General features: G+C 37.5%; 1 protein-coding gene across 2 annotated transcripts in view; it reads left to right on the forward strand.

Annotated features, from left to right (window-relative positions):
• GSK3B (glycogen synthase kinase 3 beta) overlaps nucleotides 1-24,785 on the forward strand; it is a 241,727-nt gene that overhangs the window by 208,834 nt on the left and 8,108 nt on the right. The window contains exons 9-10 of one of the 2 annotated variants that reach the window (XM_006864147.1): nucleotides 5,074-5,112; nucleotides 7,788-7,974. In XM_006864147.1, the coding sequence (XP_006864209.1) occupies nucleotides 5,074-5,112; nucleotides 7,788-7,974 (226 nt within the window). The remainder of the gene's footprint in view (nucleotides 1-5,073; nucleotides 5,113-7,787; nucleotides 7,975-24,785) is intronic. The other variant, XM_006864148.1, reaches the window with a different exon arrangement.

Genomic DNA, 24,785 nt, shown 5'->3' on the forward strand with positions numbered 1-24,785 from the left:
GACTGTCCATGATACTTTAAGTATTCTTGTCCAACACCATAACTCCAATGCATCAACTCTTCTACATTCTGACTTATTCTTTATCCAACTTTTACATGTACATGAGGCTATTGAAAAAAATCATGATTTGGCACAGGTACACCTTAGTCCTCAAACTGATATCTTTGCTCTTCAATACTTCAGAGAGGTCTTGTGCAGCAAATTTGCCTAATCCAGTGCATCGTTTGATTTCCTGACTACTGCTTCCATGAGTATTGATGATTGATCTGAGCAAAATGAAGTCTTTGACAAACTTCAGTCTTTTCTCCATTTACCTTGATGTTGTTTATTGGTTCAATGGTGAGGATTTTTGTCTTCTTTACATTGAGGTACAATTCGTAATGAAAGCTGTGGTCTGTGTATAGGTTCCTCATGAGCACTATTAAGTGTTCTGGAAAACTCTTTCTCTGCAATGTTGTCCATAGCTTTTCATGAGCCACACAATCAAAAGCCTTTTTGTATTCAACAAAGCACAGGTAAACATCTTTTTGGTATTCTCTGCTTTCAGCTAAGATTCATCTGACACCATCAATGATAATCCCTCATCCTCTCTGAATCTGGCTTGAACCTCTGAAAATTTCTCTGTCAATATATGGTTTAAGCCATTTTTGTATTATCTCTAGCAAAATTTTACTTGTATGTGATACTGTCCAATGATTTTCTCATTACATTGGGTCAGCTCTCTATGGAATGGGCACATAACTCTTACAATCAGTTGGCAAGGTAGTTGCCTTCCCAATTTTTTGGCATAGATGAGTATGTGCCTCCAGTGCTGCCTCAGTATGTTGAGAGACTTTAATTTATAGACCATCAATTCCTGGAGCCTTGTTGTTTACCAATGCTTTCAGTGCGCCTTGAAGCTCTTTCTTCAGTTTCATTGGCTCTTGATCATTCATATGCTACCTCTTGAAATGGTTGAACATTGACTATGTCTTTTTGGTACAGTGACTGTGTACTCCTTCCATCTTCTTTTGATGGTTTGTACATCATTCAGTATTTTGCCCATTGTTGTTATTAAGTGCCGTTGAGTCATTTCCAACTCCTAGCGACCTTGTTTAGGGTTTCCAGGGAGCAGTCGGTGAGTTTGAACCACCAACCTTGTGGATCAAACCGACCATGCAGTCCATCACATTATCCTGCAGCACCGTAACAGGATAGAATCCTTCAATATTGCAAATCGAGGCTTGAATTTTTTCTTCAGTTCTTTCAGCTTGAAAAATATTAAGCATGTTTTTCCCTTCTGGTTTTCTAACTCGGATATTTGCACATTTCATTATAATGTTTGACTTTGTCTTTTCAAGCCACTCTTTTGAGATTTTCTGTTCAGATCTTTTATCTTCTCATTTCTTTTTATCTTCTCATCTCTATGCTGGAAAGCAAGTTTCAGAGTCTCTTCTGACGTGTATTTTGGTCTTTTCTTTCTTGTCATCCAGATGACCTTTTGCTTTCTTACTCTGTGATGTTTTTGATATCATCCCACAACTCTTCCTGTCTTACTTCGTTAACGCATCAAATCTGTTCTTGAAATGATCTCTAAATTCAGGTGGAATATATTCAAAGTCATATTTTGGCTCTTGTGGACTTTTTTAAACTTTCCTTCTGCTTCAGTCTGAACTTGATATAAGCAATTAATGGTCTGTTCCACAGTCAGTCCCTGGTCTCGTTTTGACAGATTATATGTCTTTCCCACTCTTTTCACAGATGTAGTCTGTGCCTTCCATCTGGTGAGGTCCATGTGATAGTAATCTTTTACATTATTTAAAAAAGATGTTTGCAATGAAGAAGGCATTGGTCTTGCAAAATTATGTCATACGATATCCCACATTGTTTCTTTCAGCAAGGCCATATTTTCCAACTACAGATCCTTCTTCTTTGTTTCTAAAAAATACCCTATCACAAAATAATAGATTATGTGTTGTAGGTGTGCGGAGGTGTTCACATGCTTTAACTGAAAGGGCAGAGCCTTGGAGGGGAAAGGGGGGATGGCTCTTTAAAATGGTAGAAGGATTTGAGGGGGCAGGTTGTTGAACTATACAGAAGTTTAGGAATTGTAGCCTAGAGGAATGACCCTCAAGATAGAGAAGTGTGGTGGAAGAGGAAAGACACATTTCTATATTCCTGGGATGGCCAGTCTGATTGCAGAAGCTTCTGTGAACAGTGAAAGATTAAATTGGATACATGAGCATTTGGTAAATTGCACATCTGTATAGGCCTTTAGTGCTATTCCATTAGTGAATGGTATAAGGGAAAAATTACATTGCATAGTTAAATTCTAACATCTATTTATATGTATATATAAAGTTTCTTTGTGTAGTAGAGCTCAGGAAAACTGAGTTTTGTAATTTGTTTGTAATTAGTACAGCTGGAATTCACTAAGGATCTGTCATGACTAAGGAAAAATAGTTTTGTTTTTTCTTATGCTCGACCTTCTTTACGTGGATGTAGGTTAGAAAAATAAAGTTTTGCAATAGTCTTGAGCTGCATTGAAGTTTGTATCTACCTTGTTAAATGCCAATATGAAACCGCAGCTTTGCTTGGCATGTGCACACTCTGAAAGTTGGTATTCTGGTAAAGTAAATTTTGTATTATTTAAAGTGAATTGATTTACCATGTATGGCCATGCATCATGAGACCAATGTGTTCAAGTATGTAAAATACCACCTATAAGAATGTTTAAAAATAAATAGGGTGGACTAATTAAATAATATCTACACTGAAATGTATAAATCATGCTGTGCTGACTTTAATTATTGAATTGTGTAGTACGGATGAACACCTAAGTAGACTTAAGTTCTTTTCTTAGTTAATTGTCAACCGCACATAATTACCTATTCAACAAATCCTTAGTGTTGTCTTATTTTTAATCTTGTATTTTGGTTTATAAAAACCATTATAGAGAACTAATAAAGTATTTGAGAGCCAGTAGTGTGGTAGCTCTTTAGAAGTATTTATTATCAGTTTTAACATTGGGTGCTTGTATTTTGTGAATGACCAGAGAATAATACTAGTTTTATACTCTTATCACATGAAAACTAGGTAAGAGTAGCTGTTGAAACTTGCACAGCACTCATTTTGTATTCTATTTGATTAAATTAATAATTACTATTCATAGCCATGAAAAATAGGAATTCTGAAGTGGTGTAGCACTCTGGTTGGCTGTGTAATAAAAGCAACATAATCATAGGTTTTGATAAGGTATGTGTGATTGCTTTTAAATGGCCATTTTGAAGGGCTTTGGTTTGGTCATAATAATTAGCTACAGGCTGAAATTTGATGGTCATCCTCTCATTCTAGGACACATAGGGAAGAAATTGCCTCTTGTCATTTTTAAGTTATCCAAATGCAGATTTATGTTGAATAATTATTTAAAGTTTGTTTGCAAACGAATGACTTTTCTGTTAGTTTCACTTGTGGACTAGTATTTGTGATGACAGTTGATGTGTCTCAATTTAAGAAAATCAGTTGCTGCACAGGTGAGGTGGTATTTGGATCACTTTAAAAGTTCATGTCAGTGTTTTGGTTCTTTTAAATTTTTCCTTTTTTTAATTTTTGCTTTTGTTTTTTGGTTTTGTTCTGTTTTGTTTTATTTACTTTCACTTTTAGTTTCTATTGGGTGTTTTGGGATCTTCCTGGCCTTGCTGCATTTTTGGCTGGCCATATTTAGTCTGCGCACTAATTGTTAGTTGGCCCAGTTGAGTTTTAAATATGGTGCTCTCAGTTCTTTTAGTCTGGTTTTCTATTTTTGTCCACCTGGTTGTGTTTTGGTTCATGAGAGATTTTTCTTCTGATGGGCCGGATTTTAATCCGTGTACTAAATTTTAGTCTGCAGACTAAAAGTAATCCGCGGATTATTTATTTTTGTAAAATATTTAATTCCCCCACTGGAAACTATCCTAAAAGAATGTTAAATTCTCTTAGAATAGCCAAGGGAGTTGACAGTTACTGGTGAATTCTGCTATATTTTGTTCTCAATACCTAGACATAATAGACCCTACAACCTCCCTTGCATATTTGGCTTCGTTGTGCCTAGGTGTTGGTGTATATTACTATACATAATCACCTGTAACTGTGACTGTCCCTTGGTTGTATTACTAATTGTAGCAATTTTTGCTTAGCTTTTGGTGGGTGAATTTGGTCATATTTGCAGTAGAGCTGTGTTGAATTTGTAATGCTCAAAGACATAGGATTATTTTTTTCCAGTGAGTTATTCCAAAAAGGAAAGTGTGGTCTATATTTATTTTTTCTAAGTGATGGGTGCAAGGGTATGAAGGGGCAAAGCCCACAATAGAAAAATAAGTTTATACCCGCACTCCTGAGGTACTATGTAAATTTCTTGAAGAGTCCTAAGGAAATGAGAATGTCAGCAAATAAACATCTTTAGCAGGGAAGTCAATCCAAAATGGAGAATAATCCGCGGTGGCCTGATCTGTTCTTAGTTCACACAAATTGAAAATATTTGGCCTGAAATCTATAGTAATATAAATTGTTTTGCTTACTTGCCTCTTCCCACTAATAACTTAGTGGAAAAAAAATGTTTATACTGTGTCACTGGAACACATTAATAGAGAAAATTAGCATATTGGGAGCTCATATCTTTAAAAGCAAGCTAATATGCCCCCTCCAGCCATGTCTATGGACAATGAATACAGGTCATAGAGGACCAAACACTTTACTTTGGGAACTTTACTTCTAGATTTCATTTTGATTTTAACTTTTTTTGGTTTTGTATTTTTTTAATAAACACACTGGCATTGGAACATAAATAATTAAAATTAAAATGTTTCTTTACTGTGCCTCACCATTGCACAATCAAAAACAATTTTTTTTTTTGCATACACTGTGGTGAAATAATTTTTACAACTTGGACTTGCTACTGTGGAGACTAATGTTTAAAGTTTATAACTGTATAAACATTTTCTATGTCCCCCACACTATGGATTTCTTATAACATTGGATATATTTTTCCTTGCTGGACTATTCTCTTTTGGATTGACTTCCCCTGTTTGGATTATTTCACTGCATTATCATCTTTAGGATTCGTCAGGAACAGGACATTTCACCTCAGGAGTGCGGGTATGTACTTAAGTTTTTTTTCCCAAAAATTTCAGGACAGGTCTATAAAACTAGGGAAAAACTTCTTTTTGAAAGACTAAACAATTGTTCTTTCTTGAAATGTAGTAGTAAAACAATAATAGGAATTTTTATTTGCATTTATTGTATGCTATAGGTTTGCTTGTGGTATAAATTATTAGTCTCCTGGGTGATTCATTGACATCCTCAGTGAAGTTTAGGAATTTGGGGGTTTTTTTAAATCATTTTTCTTTTTCTTTTTTTTTTTTCTCCTCTTAAAATCATCATTCTTGTAATAAGAACCAAAGTTCTGAGTACTAAGCGATTTAAATGAGCAAAGAGTGAGACAGCTGCAGAAACTTATTTATTAAAAGTCTCATTAATAGTTTCCTTTTCTTTAGACACACAGATAATTCAAAAGAGTTTTTCCTAAATTTGATTTATAACTTGGAAACTATACATTATCACAACCTGTATTACCATCACAAATCTGAGCTTGGTTGGTGCTGGGTTTTAACCCGCTATAATTTTCCTGTTAGCCTTTATCCATGGAGTAATTAACCAAGGCTTTTTTCATCAGGAGTCTCTCAAAGGATTTAAAGTAACAAAGAAGATTCTTTTTTTTTTTTTAAGTTTTGATTTTAATGTAGCCTGTTAGAACAAATTCTTTTCTTCATTGTTTTTAATCTCTTTGACTCCATGAGTTAGGTTTCCTTGAAAAAGCTAGTAAATGTCTTAATGCCAATATGGGTGATCACTGGTAGCCAAAAAGATATGGGTGATATCTTTTTAGTAAATACAAATATGCTTACTTACTAGTTTATGAATAGATTTAACACAAAATGTTCATTAACATAGCATGAAGTTTGATCCTTCAAATGCACCCTCCACCTAAGTACCTTACATTTGAATATTATCAGGTAATATTATTTCTGCTTTTGATTTTACTTATGTGTACTCCGGTATTAGTGCAAAAGCATTTTGGATGTAGCTTCTCTAGCAAAATAAAATCCTTATACTGACAAATTGAAAATACCCTAAGGGATTAAAAAAACGAGTCAGTAGTAGTTATCCCAACCACCCTCCCCAACACCCCTCCCTCCCGGTTTTCCTATGGTTCTTTTTTCTTTATTCTGAGTTTGATTATGGACTCTATGAGAGCAAAAGGGAAGGATGAGCAAGAACATAAGAAAATCCAAAACATCACAATTGCTTTCAGATTTCTCTGAGTAAAATAAGTCAAAACTGTCAAAAGAATAAAGCTGCAGCAGCTTTTGACATTATAGAAGTCTTTGTGACTTGACCAGTAAGTTGACTAAAACCTTTAAGGTTCTGGAAAATTCCTGAGATTCTACTTAATCCAATTCCTCAGTTTTCATGTGAAATACTTTTATCAACAATAAACTTTATATGAAGACAAAAGCAAAGAGTCATTTTCACTGTAGAAAGTATTCTTACTAATAGTCTCTTAAAAATTGAATGAGCTCTGTTATTATGATTACTTCTCCTTTCATCCTAACTGAACAGCCAGATGTTGTATGAGTCATTCTCAGTAGGAAACCTTACCTTCCTGGGACTTCTGTGCCCTGTCATAATACAAGAGTCTTTACTTCACTTGTGGGTCTTTACTTACCTTCATTTATATGAGTATGTGTCTGCTTCTCTTCCACCTCCATTCTTCTCCCTTTTTATTTGGTTGTATGTTTTTATCTATGTGTTTATGTTTCTAATTTTCTTTAGTCTCATTTATTTGTATTTATTTATTTTCCCCCCTTCTACATGTGTTCTTTAACTGGTCATATTTTAAACTGAAGTAGATTTTCAAAGTTTTATGTGTTGATTAGATGAGTAGAAAGCTTTATATTCCTTTAAACAAATTAATCACATTTTACTTCAATATAGCCTTCAGTTGATTTTTTCTGTAGGTTAGTGGCTTTAATGAAAAATATTTCCCTGATTAAAACCTAGAATGCTAATTCAAATGTCATTCGTCTGGCCATATTCATAGCCAGCAACTTATGAAAACAGTATTGGGCTTTCTAACAAATTCTAAGTATTGAATCAGGGATTTTTCCAATTGTTGATAGGCTGTATTTATTGAAAAGGCAATACTAAATCATTAGCATTCATAAGCTTAGATAAATCAGCTTTTCTTTTTAAGATATTGATTGCCAAATTGCACTGTGCTGTCTGTCCATCACCAACAATTATTCTGCAAAAAATCATGTAAAAGAGACAATCTTTTATCTGTTGTCACAGCAATCAGATCCGCCCCCCCCCCAATTTTTAAAGGGTAAATTCATTCTTTTAGTTGTATTTTTCTTCCAGAAACTAGCCTTTCTTATGTGCCTGTCATTTTTGTGTGTGTGCGCCTTAGGATTATGATCATTTTATGTGATCGTACATTTTTATGGCTAGCATATTTAGATTTTTGCAACGTGTCCCCGTTTTTTGGGTTTTTTTTCCTCCCTTTGCTTCACTTATATAGTCTTTAATTGACAGTTCATTTCAATGTGGTGAAATATAAACAGTTATCTTCCAGTTCTAGAAGGCTCCTTTCCCAAAAGCAGAGATATTTTTGCACATGGTGGGAATTGACTCAGTTCTCAAAGGGTTATTTGCTAAGATTCTTATTATAAAACATTAATTGTTCTTTCCCCCATTTGTTGTTACTGCAGGTCTTCCGACCCCGAACTCCACCGGAGGCAATTGCACTGTGTAGCCGTCTACTGGAGTATACGCCAACTGCCCGATTAACACCACTGGAAGCTTGTGCTCATTCATTTTTTGATGAATTACGGGACCCAAATGTCAAACTACCAAATGGGCGTGACACACCTGCACTCTTCAATTTCACTACTCAAGGTAATTTCAGACTCTTGGCTCTTTTATCATTTTCAGGAAAACTACACATTGGGTGTGTTAATTAAAATATTTGGAGGACAAAAATGGGCATATTAAGCACTTACACAAGTAGAAAGCATACTTTTAATCACTTCTTAGGCTGTTAATTATATGATTTTGAAGAAAATTGTGGTAGATAAAAATTTTCAAATAGATAGCTTTTCTACTTTTTAGCAAATTACAGTCATTCTTGGCACATGAGGAGAAGTTCTAGAAATTTCAAGTATTTTAAACCTGCAAATATATTGATGACTGTATCTGTGTGAACTCAGATATCTTACATATGGCTGTATTTGTGAATTTAAATATTTTATATACAAAGGGAGGGCTGAGTTCTATAAATTTTTCAAAGGATATACACAAATTCTATCCCTCTGAGTCTTGGCACCACTCATTCTGATGAGAAAACAATGGCAGGGAAACTGAGTTTGTGCATTAGTGGTTTTTGACAAACATATATATATATATAGAGAGAGAGAGTCATTGGAGTCCTGGTATATGTATGTATGTGTGTATATATATATATATAGTCATTGGAGTCCTGGTGTGACCTATTGAGCTGGACTGCAAAGTCGTTTGAGCCGCAAAGTTGGTGGTTCAAGTTCACCTGCTGCTCCTTGGAAAACCTATACAGGGTCACGGTGGTTTGGAACTAACTCGACAGCACTTAACAACAACATATATAGTCATTATTTCCTCCCATGTCTCTGTTCACTTTTTCTTTCTTCCTGAGCAAGACCCTTTGTCAATCAGCCGACACTGCCTTTGTTGATATGATTTTCTTTTTAAACTGAGCATAAAATTTGCATAGTTCTTTGAACATAAAACAAGCAATAAATGATTGATTCATAAGCTTAGTTGGGCTAGAGAATATAGAAGGAAAATGCTGGGCTTTCCCTTATATTTAAACTTTTCTAAAATCTAATGTAGAACATGAATTGCTCAAATATTAGATGTAGAAGACCTGAGTTAAAATAAAATAGACTTGGATGGTGTGTTAGTTCATTAGTGTTAACAGTTTTAACAGAAATACCACAAGTGGATGGCTTTAACCAACACAAATGTATTTGCTCACAATTTAGGAGACTAAGAGTCTGAATTGAGGACACCACCTATAGGAGAAGTCTTCTTCATTTTGTCGTTCCACAATTTAGGAGGAATGTCCCTGTCCCCTTTTAGCATCTTTGTGGGCTTTGCACTCCTTGGAAATCTCTATGTGTCTTGTCATCAGTCTTCCCCTTGGTCTAGGAGCTTCTCAGTGCAGGCAGGGACCCTGAGTGAAAAGGATGCGCTCCTCTCCCAACTCTTCTTTTTTGGCGGTAATAACGTTCCACTCTCTCTGCTGGCTTCTCTCTCCTTTTGTCTCTTATAAGATGAAAGGTGATTCAATCCACACTCCAGGTTAACCCCCTTACAACTCATTGGCTGATCACAGCAGATAATATCATGTAGAAGGGGGAGTGATGGCATAATGACATAACCGCCAAGCCACTGAGAATCATTGCCCAGCCAATATCACACATATTTTTTGGGAACACAGTTTAGTACATGGCATTTCACCATTTGCATCTCCCCTTAAAAAGTCATGTCTTTGTTACATGTAAACACTTTCAGACCGTCATGTCATTCTGAAAGTCTTAAATGAACTCAAAGTTGATGTTCCTTCCTGAGGCAGAATTCCTCATCACCTGTGACTCTAGATTATAAATAAGTTAATCTGCTTCTAAAGTACAGTGGTAGAACAAGCACAAGGTAGGCATTTCCATTACAAATGTAAGAAATTGGAGGGAACAAAGGGATAATGGGTGTCAAGCAAGTCCAAAACACAGCAGAACAGTTTACATCAACTCTCAAGACTTGAAAATAATTCTCTGTTCTCTGAGACCATCTAGGCCGTGTCTGGCTCCTCTAAATGCCCATTGTTGCCTATGCTTTTTGAATTCTGTATAGAAGCTCCGTGACCTTGGTCTGAACCACTTGACCCACTGGGATGGCAACTCTATTGCCTTGACTTTAGATGGCCCCATTCTCCAAGTCCAACCAAGTGGGGACCCCACACTCAGCCATGTGTGACAGAGCCTTTTAGGCCTACTCTTACCTGCTCAAACGTACCCCACTCAGTAAGCCTCAGCCCAAAGGTGCTCAGCTCTCTCATTCCATGGGTGGTCTCCTGTGCCCTACTCCTGCAAGAAACTGTTAGAGCAGCACCCCACTCCTGGTTTCAGAGTCTGCCTTAGTTACTAGTGCTGCTATAGCAGAAATACCACAAACAGATGGCTTAAGCAAATAAAGTTTTGGAGGCAAGAAGTACAAATTTAGGGTGCTAGGAAAAGGATCTCTCCGGAAGGTCTTTATCTCTTTTCAGCATCTGTTATCAACCCAGCATCCCTGTGTATCTTGACACTGGCCTTCCCCTATGCCTAGTAAGTTCTTAGGCTATGAGCCCTGGGTCCAAAGGATATGCTCTGCTTAACATTTTTTAATCCTGTCTCATTAACCACAAAAGCTCAATGCAAACCTATTGCCATAGAGTTGATTCCTACTCATAGCAGCATCATATATTATTTCCGATGCTGTAAATCGTTATCAGAGCAGACAGTCTCATCTTTCTCCTGTGGAGCAGATGGTAGGGCTTTAAACCGCCAATCTTACAGTCCAACACCTAACTCACAGCACACTATCAGGATTCTTTTCATTAGCAATAGCCAGAATTTAAGTTTTACAACACATCATAAAATGGAGAGTAATCACACAATACTGGAAATTATGACCTCGCCAAGTTGACACATATTTGGGGACACAGAATTCAGTCCATGATAAATGGTTCAGATGACTATAAACATATATGTACAGCCAATATAACTACTAACAATATTGATGTACTCATAAGCTGCATAATTAAAGAAGAATGTTTAGGTATCCTGAGACTTAATTCTGCTATTTAGGGATTATCAGAAAAACATTTGGAAAGTTTGAGATCCTGCCTACCCAGTTTTAAGAAGCTAAGAATATTACTAGTGAATTGGCGCAGGGATAGAGTGAACTCACTGTTGTTGATTGATTCTGACTCATTAGCAGCCTTATAGGACAGAGTGAAACTGTTCCATAGGTTTCTGAGGATGTAAGTCTTTGTGAAAGCATACTGCACACAGCAGGGTGGTAGGTGAACCTTCCAAATGTTTGGTGGGTTCTAACCACTGACCTTTTAGTTAGCAGCCTAACAACTCACTGTGCCACCAGGATATACAGAGGATTTGTGATTCTGTGGATATCAGTTAAAAGGTTAAAAAGACATGAGTCTGGGCTTTTAAAGTCATTTTTCATAAAGCTTAAATTATTTTAAGTGTCATCACTACTAAGATTACAGTCCCCCCCCCCCTTTTTTTAAATTATTTAAATCCCCCATTTTAGCAGCCATTTTTAGATTGGACTAGGCACATAGTCTAACTTCTCCCTTCCTATATTAGTATTATTTGTGAGCAGTATTTCCATATAAGGACATAGCTATCTAGGGAAGAGGGGTCAATTGATGGTGTTCTATTTAATTTTGGAGCAGTATTTTCAAATGGTTATCTTGTTAATTACTAAGGCAAAGATGTAACGTGTGCAGATACAATTTATCAGAATAAAACCAAGTAAGTATACAGGAGGTTAAAGGAGAAATAATCAGGAATGAGGTTGAAAGGGGGAGGAGAGTATTGATGAAGTTTGTTGTAGAGTAGACAGTATAATACTCTCCTCCATTCTCACAACAAATTTTTCAATGGTATCTGCACTACCACCTCAAAATAAAATAAAGATAATGCCTAACCTATATGTAGTAGTTATTCAGTGAATGTTTGAATGACTAATTCATGCCACTCCAAGCAATTTGTTGTTGTTGTTGCTAAGCCATTGAGTCGGACTGTGTATAGGTACAGGGTTTCCAAGGAATGGCTGGTGACTAAACTTACAGTTAGCAGTGCAGTGCTTACTCTGCAGCACCACATCAGGACTTCAAATAAGCAGTTGTTGTTAACTGTGAACCATCAAATTGCTTCCAACTCATAGCTACTCTGTGTATACTTTCCAAGGAGCAGCTGGTAGGTTTAAAACTGCCAACCTTGTGGTTCGCAGTCCAGTGCTGATCCTGAGGATCAGTACCACAGTAGTACAAATAAGCAGTGCTGGTGGTGGTGTACTGTGGAGCTGATTCCAATTCATAGCAACCCTGCATAGGATTTCCAAGGCTCTAAATCTTTATGGGAATAGAAAGCCTCATCTTTCTCCCACAGAGCAGCTAGTAGATTTGAACTGCTAGCCTTGAGCTAGCAGTATCCATGAATTCATGCAACCAGTATTTATTGGTCATTTCTAATGTTTGCTGCAGTTGTTACTATTATTGTTTTAATTAGTAGTTAGTTGTTGTTAATGTGCTGTTGAGTCGGTTCTGACCCATAGCAACCCTATACAGGGTTTTGGAGGAACAGCTGGTGACCTTGAACCACCAGCCTTGCAGTTCAAACCAACCTTGCAGTTCAGCGCATTAACCCACAACGCCTCACCAGGACTCCAGTAGTTAGTAAATCTACTCTATAAGCACAAGTATGAAGATTAAGCATTTAAATGAAATACGTTATTGTTGTTAGGTGCCATTGAGTCGGTACCAACTCATAGCGACCTTATGCACAGCAGAAAGAAACACTGCCTGATCCTGGGCCAACCTCACTACTGTTGCCACGCTTGAGTCCATAAATGCTGCCACTTAGCCAATCCATCTCGTTGGGGGTCTTCCTCTTTTTCTCTGACCCTCCACCTTACCAAACATGATATTCTTCTCCGGTAACTGGTCCCTCCTGACAATATGTCCGAAGTATGGAGACAAAGTTTGGCCATCATGGCCTCGCAGTCAAGAAATCAAATGACATTAGGTAAATCTCCTGTACAAGACGTTCTTAAAGTGTGGAAGAGCAAAGAGGTCAGCTTGAGGACTAAGGTACACCTTACCCAAGCCATGATATTTTCATTAATCTTACATGCATGCGAAAACTGGACAGTGAAAATAAGGAAGACTGTAGAAGAATTGATGTCTTTGAGTTATGGTGTTGGAGGAGAATATTGAAAGTGCCATGGGCTGCCAAAAGAACAAACAGATCTGTGTTGGAAGAAATGCAGCCAGAGTGCTCCTTGGAGGTCAAGATGGCCAAATGAAATAATAGTCTTACGTTAAAATAAAGCTAGCTGTAGTTTGATGTTTGCAACTGTGTCATGGGATAATGAACCGTAAATGGTACTTAGTATTATCCTCATATAATCAAAACAAGTGTTTCCATAATCAGCCAGGAGAAAGAGAGAGAAACAAGAAACTTTGACATCTTTCTTACCTTCTGTACTCATATCAGGAGAGTGCTAGATGGAGACCTCAGTGTTGTGGGAGACCCTGACTGGCTGTACTGCCTGTATCCAGATATTGGAAACACCCCTTTCCTCCTGTCATTGGATCACAAAGGTTGAACAGATCCTAGGAAGCTGGTGAAATCAGCAAGGATGACCAAAAAGATCAAAAAGCAAACACACTACCTTTGAGTCTATCCTAACACATGGTGACCCTGTATAGGGTTTATATACAAGACTATAAATCTTTACAGGAGCAAAAAGCCTCATCTTTCTCCTGCAGAGCCACTAGTGGGTTTGAACTGTCAACCCTGAAGTTAGCAGTCCAGTGCTTATCCTACAGTGCCACCAGGGCTTGTCTTTCTTTAGTCACGAACTCCTGGACTATTTCAAGACTGGAATAAATTGAGAATTCCTTGTTTTATATGTCTGAAGATGCATCTCTTCCTAACTCCACCATATATACCCCAAACATTCTCTTAATTTATATGCTGTTTACCAAATTTAGTTAATTTAGCAAGCATAGTCTATTTAGGATGTAAAGAAGGGAATGGGGATAGTGTGGGGTGGGGTGAGAATGGGATTACCAAGCATTTACCATGTAGGTGAGTATGTTTTACTGTGAGTTGTCTATTCCTCTACCACTCAGCTGAATTGTGAGAAAATGGTAACTTTGTGAAGCATGACGACATACTGGAGAGACCAGAAGCAGCAGTATTTAAGAACTCCAGGAAACTGCTTAATTGAGAGTTAACATAGTATATTTGGAGCACCCAGAGACCACTTGCAAACTCAGGCAAACTGTGGATGTCTTGGGGTGGTGGAGCAGGATTATTCGAAGATAAAGCAGGTGATAAGACTAAAATGTAGTGCCATAGAGCATGTAAAAATAATAACATAGATAAAAGAAAGCCAAGAGAAATGGGTAAAGGATCAAAGAAAGATTGTTTTGTTTTGTTTTGTTTTGTTTTTAAGGGTGTGTTACAGAACAGGAGGAGTCCTGGTATGGCGCTGTGGGTTAATGCACCAGACTGCAAAGCCATTTGAACTGCAAGGTTGGTGGTTCAAGCTCACCAGCTGCTCCTTGGAAACCCTATACAGGGTCGCTATGGGTCAGAACTGATTTGATGGCACTTCACAACAACAGCACAGGAAGTGCTGAAAATAGGATGGAGAACAAGCTGGAGATAGACAACAAACGCAAATACTGCTAGAAGCCCCAGTCACCAAGTTTATGCTTGAAAGCAATAGGCTACTTATTTATAAAATTTATTGTGACTGAGTGCTTATGGTAATTAGCTTCCATGATCTTGTTGTAGCAATGATTTTCAACCTGTTTTCGCATTGTAAGACAGTAATTCACACAAATAGGGTTAGCCCATCTGCTTATATGCCTATCCTGGTTATTTTCTTCTAATCTGAGTTATTATTGATCACATCTAAAGTGGACACTGTTTCAACTAACTGAGGTTAAAAAAAAAACTTCTGATTTTATTCTTAAATTAGTATTAACCCTGAGTTAATAATTTTGAGTTTTAAGCTTACTATAATATAGTGTTGTTATTAAAGTGCTGTTAAAGTTGGTTTCGACTCATAGTGATCCTGTATAGGGTTTCTGTGAAGTGGCTGGATTTGAACCATCAACCTTGTGGTTGGCAGTCACCAGAGCATAGCAGTGATAAATTTATAGGCTATTATTGCTCTTGTATCCTTTTGAGTGAAAATGGCTATGTCGTGATGGTTGTTAAATGCCATAGAGTTAGTCCTGACTCATAGCAACCCTGTGTAGGGTTTCCAAGGAGCAGCTGGTGGGTTTGAATTGATGACCTTGCAGATGGCAGTCCAGTGCTTATCCTACAACTCCATACCATGACTCTGAAAGTGCCTATAAGAGGTCTTTATAAGAAAATGAACTTAAAAGAAAATTTAGGCCTTATTTTTATTCTTGTAGGTAAGTAAGAGGTTTTTACTTACCAAAGGAATTAATATATCAGACTTATTTTGAATGTAATTGTCTAAAGCTGAAAAACCAAACCCACTGCCATCAAGTGATTCCAATCTTTGTGACCATGAGGACAAAGCAGAACTATTCCTTAAGGTTTCTGAGACTATAATTCTTTACAGAAGCAGATTTCTTCATCCTCCTGCAGAGTGGCTGGTGGGTTTGAACCTCTAACCCTTTAGTTGGTAGCCCAATGCTTAACCCACTGCACCATGAGAAAAAGCCCAACAAACCCATTGCCAATGAGCCAATTCTAATTCATAGCAACCCTGTATAGCATTTCCAAGATTGTAAATCATAATGGGAACAGACAGCCTCATCTCTCTTCCACAGAATGGCTGGTGAGTTTGAACTACTGACATCACAGTTAGCCATCCAGTACTTATCCTACATCACCATCAGGGCTCCTTGTAAATTATCTAGAAGAGTAGAATCTCTGGGTGATGAGTATCTATCTACTCTTAACAAGTATTGAATACTAAGCAAATGGAAATGTCCTAGAAAGAGAGCCAGAGTGGACCTAAAGGTACGAGAAAGCTTTATTTCAGGCAACTAAAATAGTAACACATAATGTTGAATATTTCAAGGATTCTAGCTCTAAAGAATCAATTATATATGAAAATTGTTATTTTCTCTGAGATTTGATCCACACTACTGTTTTGACAGTCCTGGCGTGGTGCTGTGGGTTAATGTGCTAGACTGCAAAGGTTGGCAGTTCAAGCTCACCAGATGCTCCTCAGAAACCCTATCCAGGGTTGCTATGGGTTGCAACCGACTTGATCTTAACAACAACTGTTTTGGCAAAAATGTATGTTATTGTTAGGTGCCTTTGAATTGATCCTGACACATAGCATCCTTATGTATGATAGACCGAAACACTACCTAGGTCCCTGTACCATCCTGACAATTGTTATGTTTGAGTCCATTGTTGTTCCACTGTGTCAGTCCATCTTGTTAGGAGGTTTTCTTTTGCTCGCTGCCTTCTACTAAGTATGATGTCCTTTTCCAGTAGCTGGTCCCTCCTGGCAACGTATCCAAAGTAGGTAAGACTAAATCTGGCCATCATCACTTCAAAGAGCATACTGACTGTACTTCCTCCAACACAGATTTATTGTTCTTCTGGTGGTCCCTGGTACTTTTAATAAATAGTCTTCATCAACACAATTCAAATATATGTCAATTCTTTGGTCTTCCTTACTCATTGTCCAGCTTTCACATGCATATGAGGCAGTTCAAAATACCATGGCTTGGGTGATGAGCATCTTAGCCCTGAAAGTGACATCTTTGTTCTTTAATACTGTAAAGAGGTCTTTTGCCCAATGCAATCTGTCCTATGATTCCTTTCAGGAGCATGGATTATGGATCTAAGTAAAATGAAATCCTTAACAATATCCATCTCTTCTGTTTATCATGATGGTGTTTATTGGTCCATTTGTGAGGGTTTTTGGTTTCTTTACATTGAATTATAATTAGTACTAAAGTCTGCATTCTTTGATATTGTCATCAGGTGCCTCAAGTCCTCTTTGCTTTCAGCAAGTCAGGTTGTGTCATTTTGCAGATTGTTAATAAGTGCTCTCCAAGACTGATGCCTGTTCTTCATATAGTCCAGCTTCTCAGATTATTTGCTCAGCATACAGATTGAACAAATATGCTGAAAGGATACAACCCTGACAACACACCTATCCCCTAGTTCTGTTCCAGAAACTGCCTGTTGGTCCATGGACAGGTTTTGAATGAGCGCAATTAAGTGTTCTGGAATTCCATTCTTTGCAGTGTTATCCATAGTTTGTTATGGCCCACAAAGTCAAATGCCTTTGCAAAATGAAATTGTTAAGATAATTTCCAAATTCTGTTGGAGCCAATTTTCTTTGGAATAGGCACAGATTTCTCGACATAGATTAATGAATGCTTCCAGCACTATTTCAGTTGGTGTGCCGTCAATTGTGTATGTCATCAATTCCTGGAGCCTTGTTTTTTGTCAGTGCTGTCATTACAGCTGGAACTTCATCCTTCAATACCACTGGTTCTTGATCATAAATGGTTGAACTTCAACCATTTCTTTTTGGTACAGCCACTGTGTGTTGCACCATTTGTCTCTGTCAGTTTGTCATATTAGAGTGGCTTGCGTGTTGCAGGGAAACTGGAAGCTATGCCACTGATATTTTAAATACCAGCAGGGTCAACCATGGTAGCCAGGTTTCAGATTAGCTTCCAGACTAAGACAGGCTAGGAAGAAAGAAAGGTTAACTATTTCTAAATGTTTAGTCTCCGAAAACCTTATGACTAGCCACAGAACATTGTCAGATATATTTCCAGAAGATGAAAACATGAAGAAAAGCACCAGAATATTGTGTTACAATGCAGGAAGATGAGCCCTTCAGGTAGGAAGACACTCAAAATGTGACTGGGAAGAGCTGCTGCCTCAAGGTAGAGTTGACCGTGATAACAGGAATGAAGTCAAGCTTTCCGGACCTTTATTTGCTGATGGGACGCAACTCAAAATGAGGAGAAGCAACTCAAAATGAGGAGAAACAGCCGTAAACATCCATTAATAAATGGAACATAGAATGTAAGAAGTATGAATCTAGGAAAATGGAAAGTTGTTAAAATGGAACTGGAATGCATAAAGATTTATATCCTAGGTATTAGGAATGGTTTTGCATTCATCATCAAAAAGAATATTTCAAGATTGCTGTCTGTGATAGGTTAATATCCATATACCTACTAGGAAGACCAGTTACTATTATTCAAATTTACACACCAACCACTAAAGCCAGTGGTGATGACATTGAAGAATTCTACCAATTCTTTCACTCTGAAATTGATAAGAGATGGAATCAAGATGTATTGATAGTTATTGGTGATTGGAATGCAAAGGTTGGAAACAAAGAAGGGTCAATAGTTAAAAATATGGCCTTGAGTGATAAAAATGATGCTGAAGATCACGTGATAGAATTTTTTAAGACCAGTGATTTAGTTATGCAGATACCTTTTTTAAACAACATAAAAAAATGACTATACACATGGACCTCATCAGATGGAATACTCAGAAATCAAATTGACTACATCTGTGAAAGAGATTGTGGAAAAGCTCAATATCACCAGCCAAAGTGAAGAGAACTTAAAATACTGATGATGATCAAAGACCCAGCCTTCAGTATATGTTAAACCTTAATGTAAAGAAAGCAAAAATCCTCACCACTTGACCAGTAAATAATATCATGAAAAATGGAGAAAAGATTGAAGCAGTCAAAGCTTCATTTTACGTGGATCCACAATCAATAATACTCTTGGAAGCAGCAGTCATGAAATCAAACACGTATTGTATTAAGCAGATCTGCTGCAGAAGACTTCTTTGAAGTGTTCAAGAGCAAGGGTTTTAGTTTGAAGACTAAGGTACACCTGACGAAAGCCATGGTATTTTCAATAGTGTCAGATGCATGTGAAAGTTGAACAATGAATAAGACTTTAGAATAATTGGTACATTTGAATTATGGTATTGGAAAAGAATATTGAAAGTACCTTGGGCTGCAGAAGAGCAAAGAGAAATGTTGGAAGAAGTACAGTCAGAATGCTCTGTAGAAACCAGGATGGCGAGACTTCATCTCTTATAATTTGGACATGTTATCAGGATGGACCAGTCTCTGGAGAAGAAAATCATGCTCAGTTAAGTGGATGGTCAGCAAAAAAGAGACCTCAAGGAGATAGATTGACACAGTGGCAGCAGCAGTGGACTCAAGCATAACAACAATTGTGAGGAAGGTGCAGAACCATGTGTATTTCATTCTGTTGTACTTAGGATTGCTATGGGTTGGAATCGACTTGACAGCACCTAACAACAACAAATATGTGTTCCTTCCATCATCTTTTGATGCTTCCTGTGTCAGTCAGTATTTTGCCCGTACAATATTGCATCCTGAGGTTTGAGTTCTTTTCTTCATTACTTTCGGCTTGAGAAATGCTTATCATGTTCTTATCTTTTAGTTTTCTAACCCCAGGACTTTGCACATTTCATTATAATACTTTATTTACATTGTCATCTTGAGCTGCTCTTTGAAGTTTTCTGTTCTGCTCTTTTGCTTCATCATTTCCTTTATTTGGTTTAGCTACTCTACATTTAAGGCTCTCTTCACCACCACCACCACCACCACCACTCTATGGTTAGGAATACTGTTGTGGACACTGTAGGATAAAACAGTGGGCCTCAATATTGGTTTGAACCACAAGGTCAGTGGTTCATACTTACCACTCACTCTTCAAACTCACCAGTCACTCCTCAGAAACCATATACAGGGTTGCTATGAGTCTGAACCAACTTGACACTACTTAACAACAACAACTTGACATTCAAGGGCAAGTTTGAGAGTCCCTTCTGATATCACTCTTAAGACATTTTTCTTTCCTGTCTTATTAACAACCTGTTGCTTTCTTCATGTATGATGTTCTTGATATCATCCACAACTTTTTCTTGTCTTCGATCATTAGTGTTCAGTATGTCAAATCTGGTCTTGAAATGATCTCTAAATTCAGGTGTGTTATACTCTTATTATATTTTGGCTCTCATGGATTTTTTTTAAACTTCAGCCTGAATTTGGATATGAGCAATTGATGGATGGTCTGTTACACAGTTGTCTCCTGGTCTTGTTTTGACTGATGACATTTTGCTTTTCCATGATCTTTTCCCACAGATGTAGTTTAATTGATTCCTGTTTGTTCCATTTGATAATGTTGTTTGCTGCATGTATTATTGAAAAAAGGTATTTGCAATGAAGTCATTAGCCTTGCAAAGTTCTTGTCATGCAATCTCCAGCATCATTTCTGTTACCAAGGCCTTATTTTCTATCTATCAATCTTTAGTTCTCACTGATTCCATCTTTTGCATTCTAATCACCAATAATTATCAATCCATCTATATTACATGGCTCGATCAATTTCAGACTGAAGAGGTTGGTAGGATTCTTCAGTTTCTTCATCATTTACTTTGGTGGTTCGTGTGTGAATTTGAATTGGCAGTTATTCACCGGTTTTCCTTGTAGACATATAGATGTTATCCTATCACAGACAGAATTATACTTCAAGATAGATTTTGAAAAATGTTATTTTTGATGATAAATGTGGCACCATTTTTCTTCAGTTTGTCATTCCCAGCATAGTTAACCATATAATTGTCTAATTTAGAATGGCCAAATACCTGTTCCTTTCAGTTCACTAATGCCTAGGATATCTATCTTTATGTGTTCCATTTCATTTTTGACAATTTCCAATTTTCCTAGGTTTGTACTTCATGCAGTCCACATTCCAATTATTAATAATTACTAACTTCATTTTGAGTGGTGCCCCCTCATGATGCAAATGAAGGTTCCCGAAAGTTGACTCCATTCACATCATTAAAGTCAACTCTACTTTGAAACTTTTCCTAAGTTGGATTTTTTAGTGCCATCCAACCTGAGGGGCTCATCTTTTGGCATTTTCTCAACCAGTATTTCACTGTAAAGTAAGTTTTCAATGGCTATTTCCTTAGAAGTTCCCTCAGAAGTGGTCTAACTATTCTTCTTCCTAGTCTGTTCTTAGTTTGTAAGCTCCATTAAAACCTGTCCACCAAGAGTGACCCTGCTGGTATTTGAAACACCAGTGGCATAGCTTCCAGCATGACAGTAATGAACAAGCCACCACAGTGCAGCACACTGACAGGCCTGTGGGGTACAGGAACAAATATAAACTAGTATCTTAACCTGAAGTTCTGTGCTCAGTTTGGACAGAAAATCCAGAACTCTGATGGTGGTTAATATATCAGGAAACCTCGATGAATAAGGGGGAAATTTTTTTCCATTATCTTTTTATTGCAATTTTCCATGAACTTTTTGAAACCCATAATAAAGCATTGTATAGTGGAAAGAATAAGTCAGACATAATGTATGGTTCCCTCTCAAACTAGTTCTATGTCTTGGCCAGTGCGGTGTCTATACCTGAGTTTACGGGTTTTGTTTTGTTTTGTTTTAATGAGGTAATAAAGTTAAAGGATAGATGTTCAGGAAACTGCCAGTGTTATTAGAATAATCAAACTCACAATAATGTTTCATTTATTACCCTTTATCAAGAATGGAATTGTAAATATAAAATTTTTAGGTTACTGAAGTTTATTCTTTTTAGTCATCAGAACTTTAAAAGTTCATTTTGTTTGCATAGCTTTCTAAAATTTTATCTGCTATAAATGTAGTATATTGAGGCATTCAGATGTTGTTTTGGTGGCTGACATAAGGTGTGCTGTTTCCCTTTAGGTAGTTCTAAGGCAAAACACTGTTTTTCTACAGATAGCATGTAGTCTTCACATTAACAATCATCACTATAACCAAGTAGTAGAAGTAAAGCCTTGACATTTGACTGCTATTTGTAATTGTTGTTGTTAAGGGGCATTGAGTCCATTATGACTCACAGCAACCCTGTATAGGGTTTCCAAGGAGCGGTTGGTGGGTTTAAACTGCCAACCTTGCGGTTAGCAGTGTAGTGCTTTCCTACAGCGCCACACCTGGACCCCAATCTTAATTGCTGTTGTTAAGTGCCATCAAATCGGTTCTGACTCATAGTGACCCTGTGTAGGGTTTCCAAGGAATGGCTGGTAAGCTTGAATTGCTGCCAACCTTGTGGTTCAAACCGACCTTGAAGTCCACTGCATTGACCCACTGGGATACAGATGTTAAGAACTTTTTGATTATCTCCTGGGAGGTTTGAAATTGTTAGCAAAGGAGAAAAGAAGTTATAATGAGATTTGATTATTAGGTCTTACACATTCAAATAAACAACATTAGAATTCAGCAATGTCTGAGATCAAAGTTTCTTATATATTCTTCCTTACCAATGTGTATGTGAATGTTGGACAGTGAATAAGGAAGAGTGCAGAAGAATTGATGCATTCGAGTTATGGTGTTGGAGAAGAATATTAAAAGTACCATGGACTTCCAGAAGAACAAACTAATCTGTGTTGGAAGAAGTACAGCCAGGATGCTTCCTAGAAGCCAGGATGGTTAGACTTAGTCTCTCATACTTTTGATATATTATCAGGAGGGACCAGTACCTGGAGAAGGACGTCATGCTTGGTAAGGTGAAGAGTCAGTGATAAAGAAGAAGACGCTCAACGCAATGAATTGGCACAGTGACAGGAGCAGTGGGCTCAAGCATCACAACAGTTGTGAGGATGACTCAGGTCCAGGCAGTGTTTTGTTGTGCTTGAGTCACAAGTGACTTAAGAGTACCATAACAACAACAACAACCAATAAGTCATGAATCTTATACTTGGAGGCAGAAAGTTTTGATTAAGACAAACTTCCAACTAGATTTGGACTTTGTTGTGTTATTTACTTCAAAAAGTTGTTTTAGCAGGTAGTTCAATATGGTTATATTTATTCAGTTTGTCTTTTCATGAGAATTTTTCCTAGATAGTTTGTAGTATAAACAACAATATAGCAAAAGTTAGTTAACCGAGTTTAGTTAGCATTTTGTTCATTGGTATTTATTTTCATTAGTTGATATCTATTTTTAAACTCAGTTTGCATTTGTTTGTATTATATAATATTAACATATTTGATTACAGAGCACATGATGATTGAGCAAAACATGTTTTTCCCTAATAACCTACTATGTAGGTTTTTTGATGAATGGTTTCATGGCATCTCCAGTTAATTGAAGAAATCCTTTTCATCCATTAATATTTTTAAAACCTCTGGAACCTGTTGCCATTTGTTTTGAACCATGCCTCTGAGGTTAGATAGTCTCTTACCCTTCCTGTCTTACTTCAGTATTATGAACATCCTTGTTCCCTTCATTATCTTCCTCCTCTCAAGCCTAGCACAGAGTTAGTAAATAAATATTAGCTTTTCATTTTAAATATCTTCAATAATCATTCCTTCTCTGCCCTTACATATACATAAGCTCTCTGTTCAAAGAGTTCTGTTGCTGGTTTTATTCTCAAAATTGTCATCCTTTTTGCCTCCATTTCTTAACTACTTGTTACCTGTAGATAGACAGGGAGGTTGGCAGTGGGGAGTAATTGTTGGATAGCAGTTGCAGCCGTTTTGGCCTTGTGCTAATCCCGTAGAAGTGCCCATAGTCTGTCTTCATAAAGAGAGAGACTTGTAGTGGAGTAGATAGACTAGAACGATAGCTAGCCAACAAAGAGGCGTCTTCATTCATTCAGGCAAAAATGATGAAGTAAACAGACTCTGAGGGACTGGAAAAGATGGAAGGAATGTACCTTTACTGTGGTTAAGAAAAAGAAGATTGAAAATAGGGTATGGAAGTTGGAAGGAAGAATGGTTGATATGGTAAGAGGAATAGAGGAGTGTGGGAAACCTTAGGGTTTCTGAGGCTGTAAATCTACAGAAGCTGGCTGTCTCATCTTGCTCCAGTGGAGCTGTTGGTGGGTTTGAACCACCGATCTTTTGGTTAGCATTCTAACACTTAACTCATTGTAACACCCACTACAGTCCTTAAAGTGACCACAGACCATGGATAATTCTGTTTATTTTAAAGATTGTCTTAATTAGCTTTGCCTAAATGTCTTATCTTAAAATCTCTGGTCATTTCCTTTTTCAGATTTTCTTTTAGATGTTGGTTTGAGTATGTGGTCACAGAGATCTGTTCTTTTAAATGTCCTGTCCTAAGTAGGTCGACTAGCTTTCTTTCCAACTTATTAGTGCAATGACTTGTTCTTGAGTGCTGTTGAGTCTATTCCAGCTCATAGTGACCCTGTCTGTATAGGGTTTCTGAGGAGCACTTGGTAGGTTTGAACTGCTGACCTTGTGGTGTGCAGTCCATTGCTGATCCTACAGTGCCACACCAGGAGTCCTATAGTGCTTACATTGTCTATTTTTGTTAATCAGGCAAGAACAGTTCTTTGTCTTGGAGCCTAGCACACTGGTTCCTGCTCAGTGTTGTTACATTTTACAGAAGCCCACAAGCTATTCTCTGGGAGAAAGATGTGGCAGTCTACTTCATTAATGATTACAGCAAACCCTGTAGGGCAGTTCTGCTCTATCCTGTTGAGTTGCTATGAGTTGGAATGGACTCTACAGCATGGGTTTGGTTTGTTTCAATTTCGGAGATTTTCTCCTTAGCTAGGATGGTAAATAAAGAGCTCTGGTGGTTACGAATCGGGCTGTGAACTGCAAGGTCAGCAGTTCGAAACTACCAGCTGCTCAGTGGGAGAAAGATGAGGCTTTCTGCTCAAGATTTACAGCCTCGGCTGTATGGTAATTGTCAGAATATGTATGTTGTGGCTCAGTGGATGTCTTCCTAGAGAGCCCTGGGGTGGCACTGTGGGTTAATGCACTGGACTGCAAAGTCAGTTTGAACCACAAGGTCGCTATGGGTTGGAATCGACTCAACAGCACTTAACAACAAC

This window comes from Chrysochloris asiatica, unplaced genomic scaffold (genome assembly GCF_000296735.1).
Source record: "Chrysochloris asiatica unplaced genomic scaffold, ChrAsi1.0 scaffold00061, whole genome shotgun sequence".
In the NCBI taxonomy this organism is placed as follows: Eukaryota; Metazoa; Chordata; class Mammalia; order Afrosoricida; family Chrysochloridae; genus Chrysochloris; species Chrysochloris asiatica.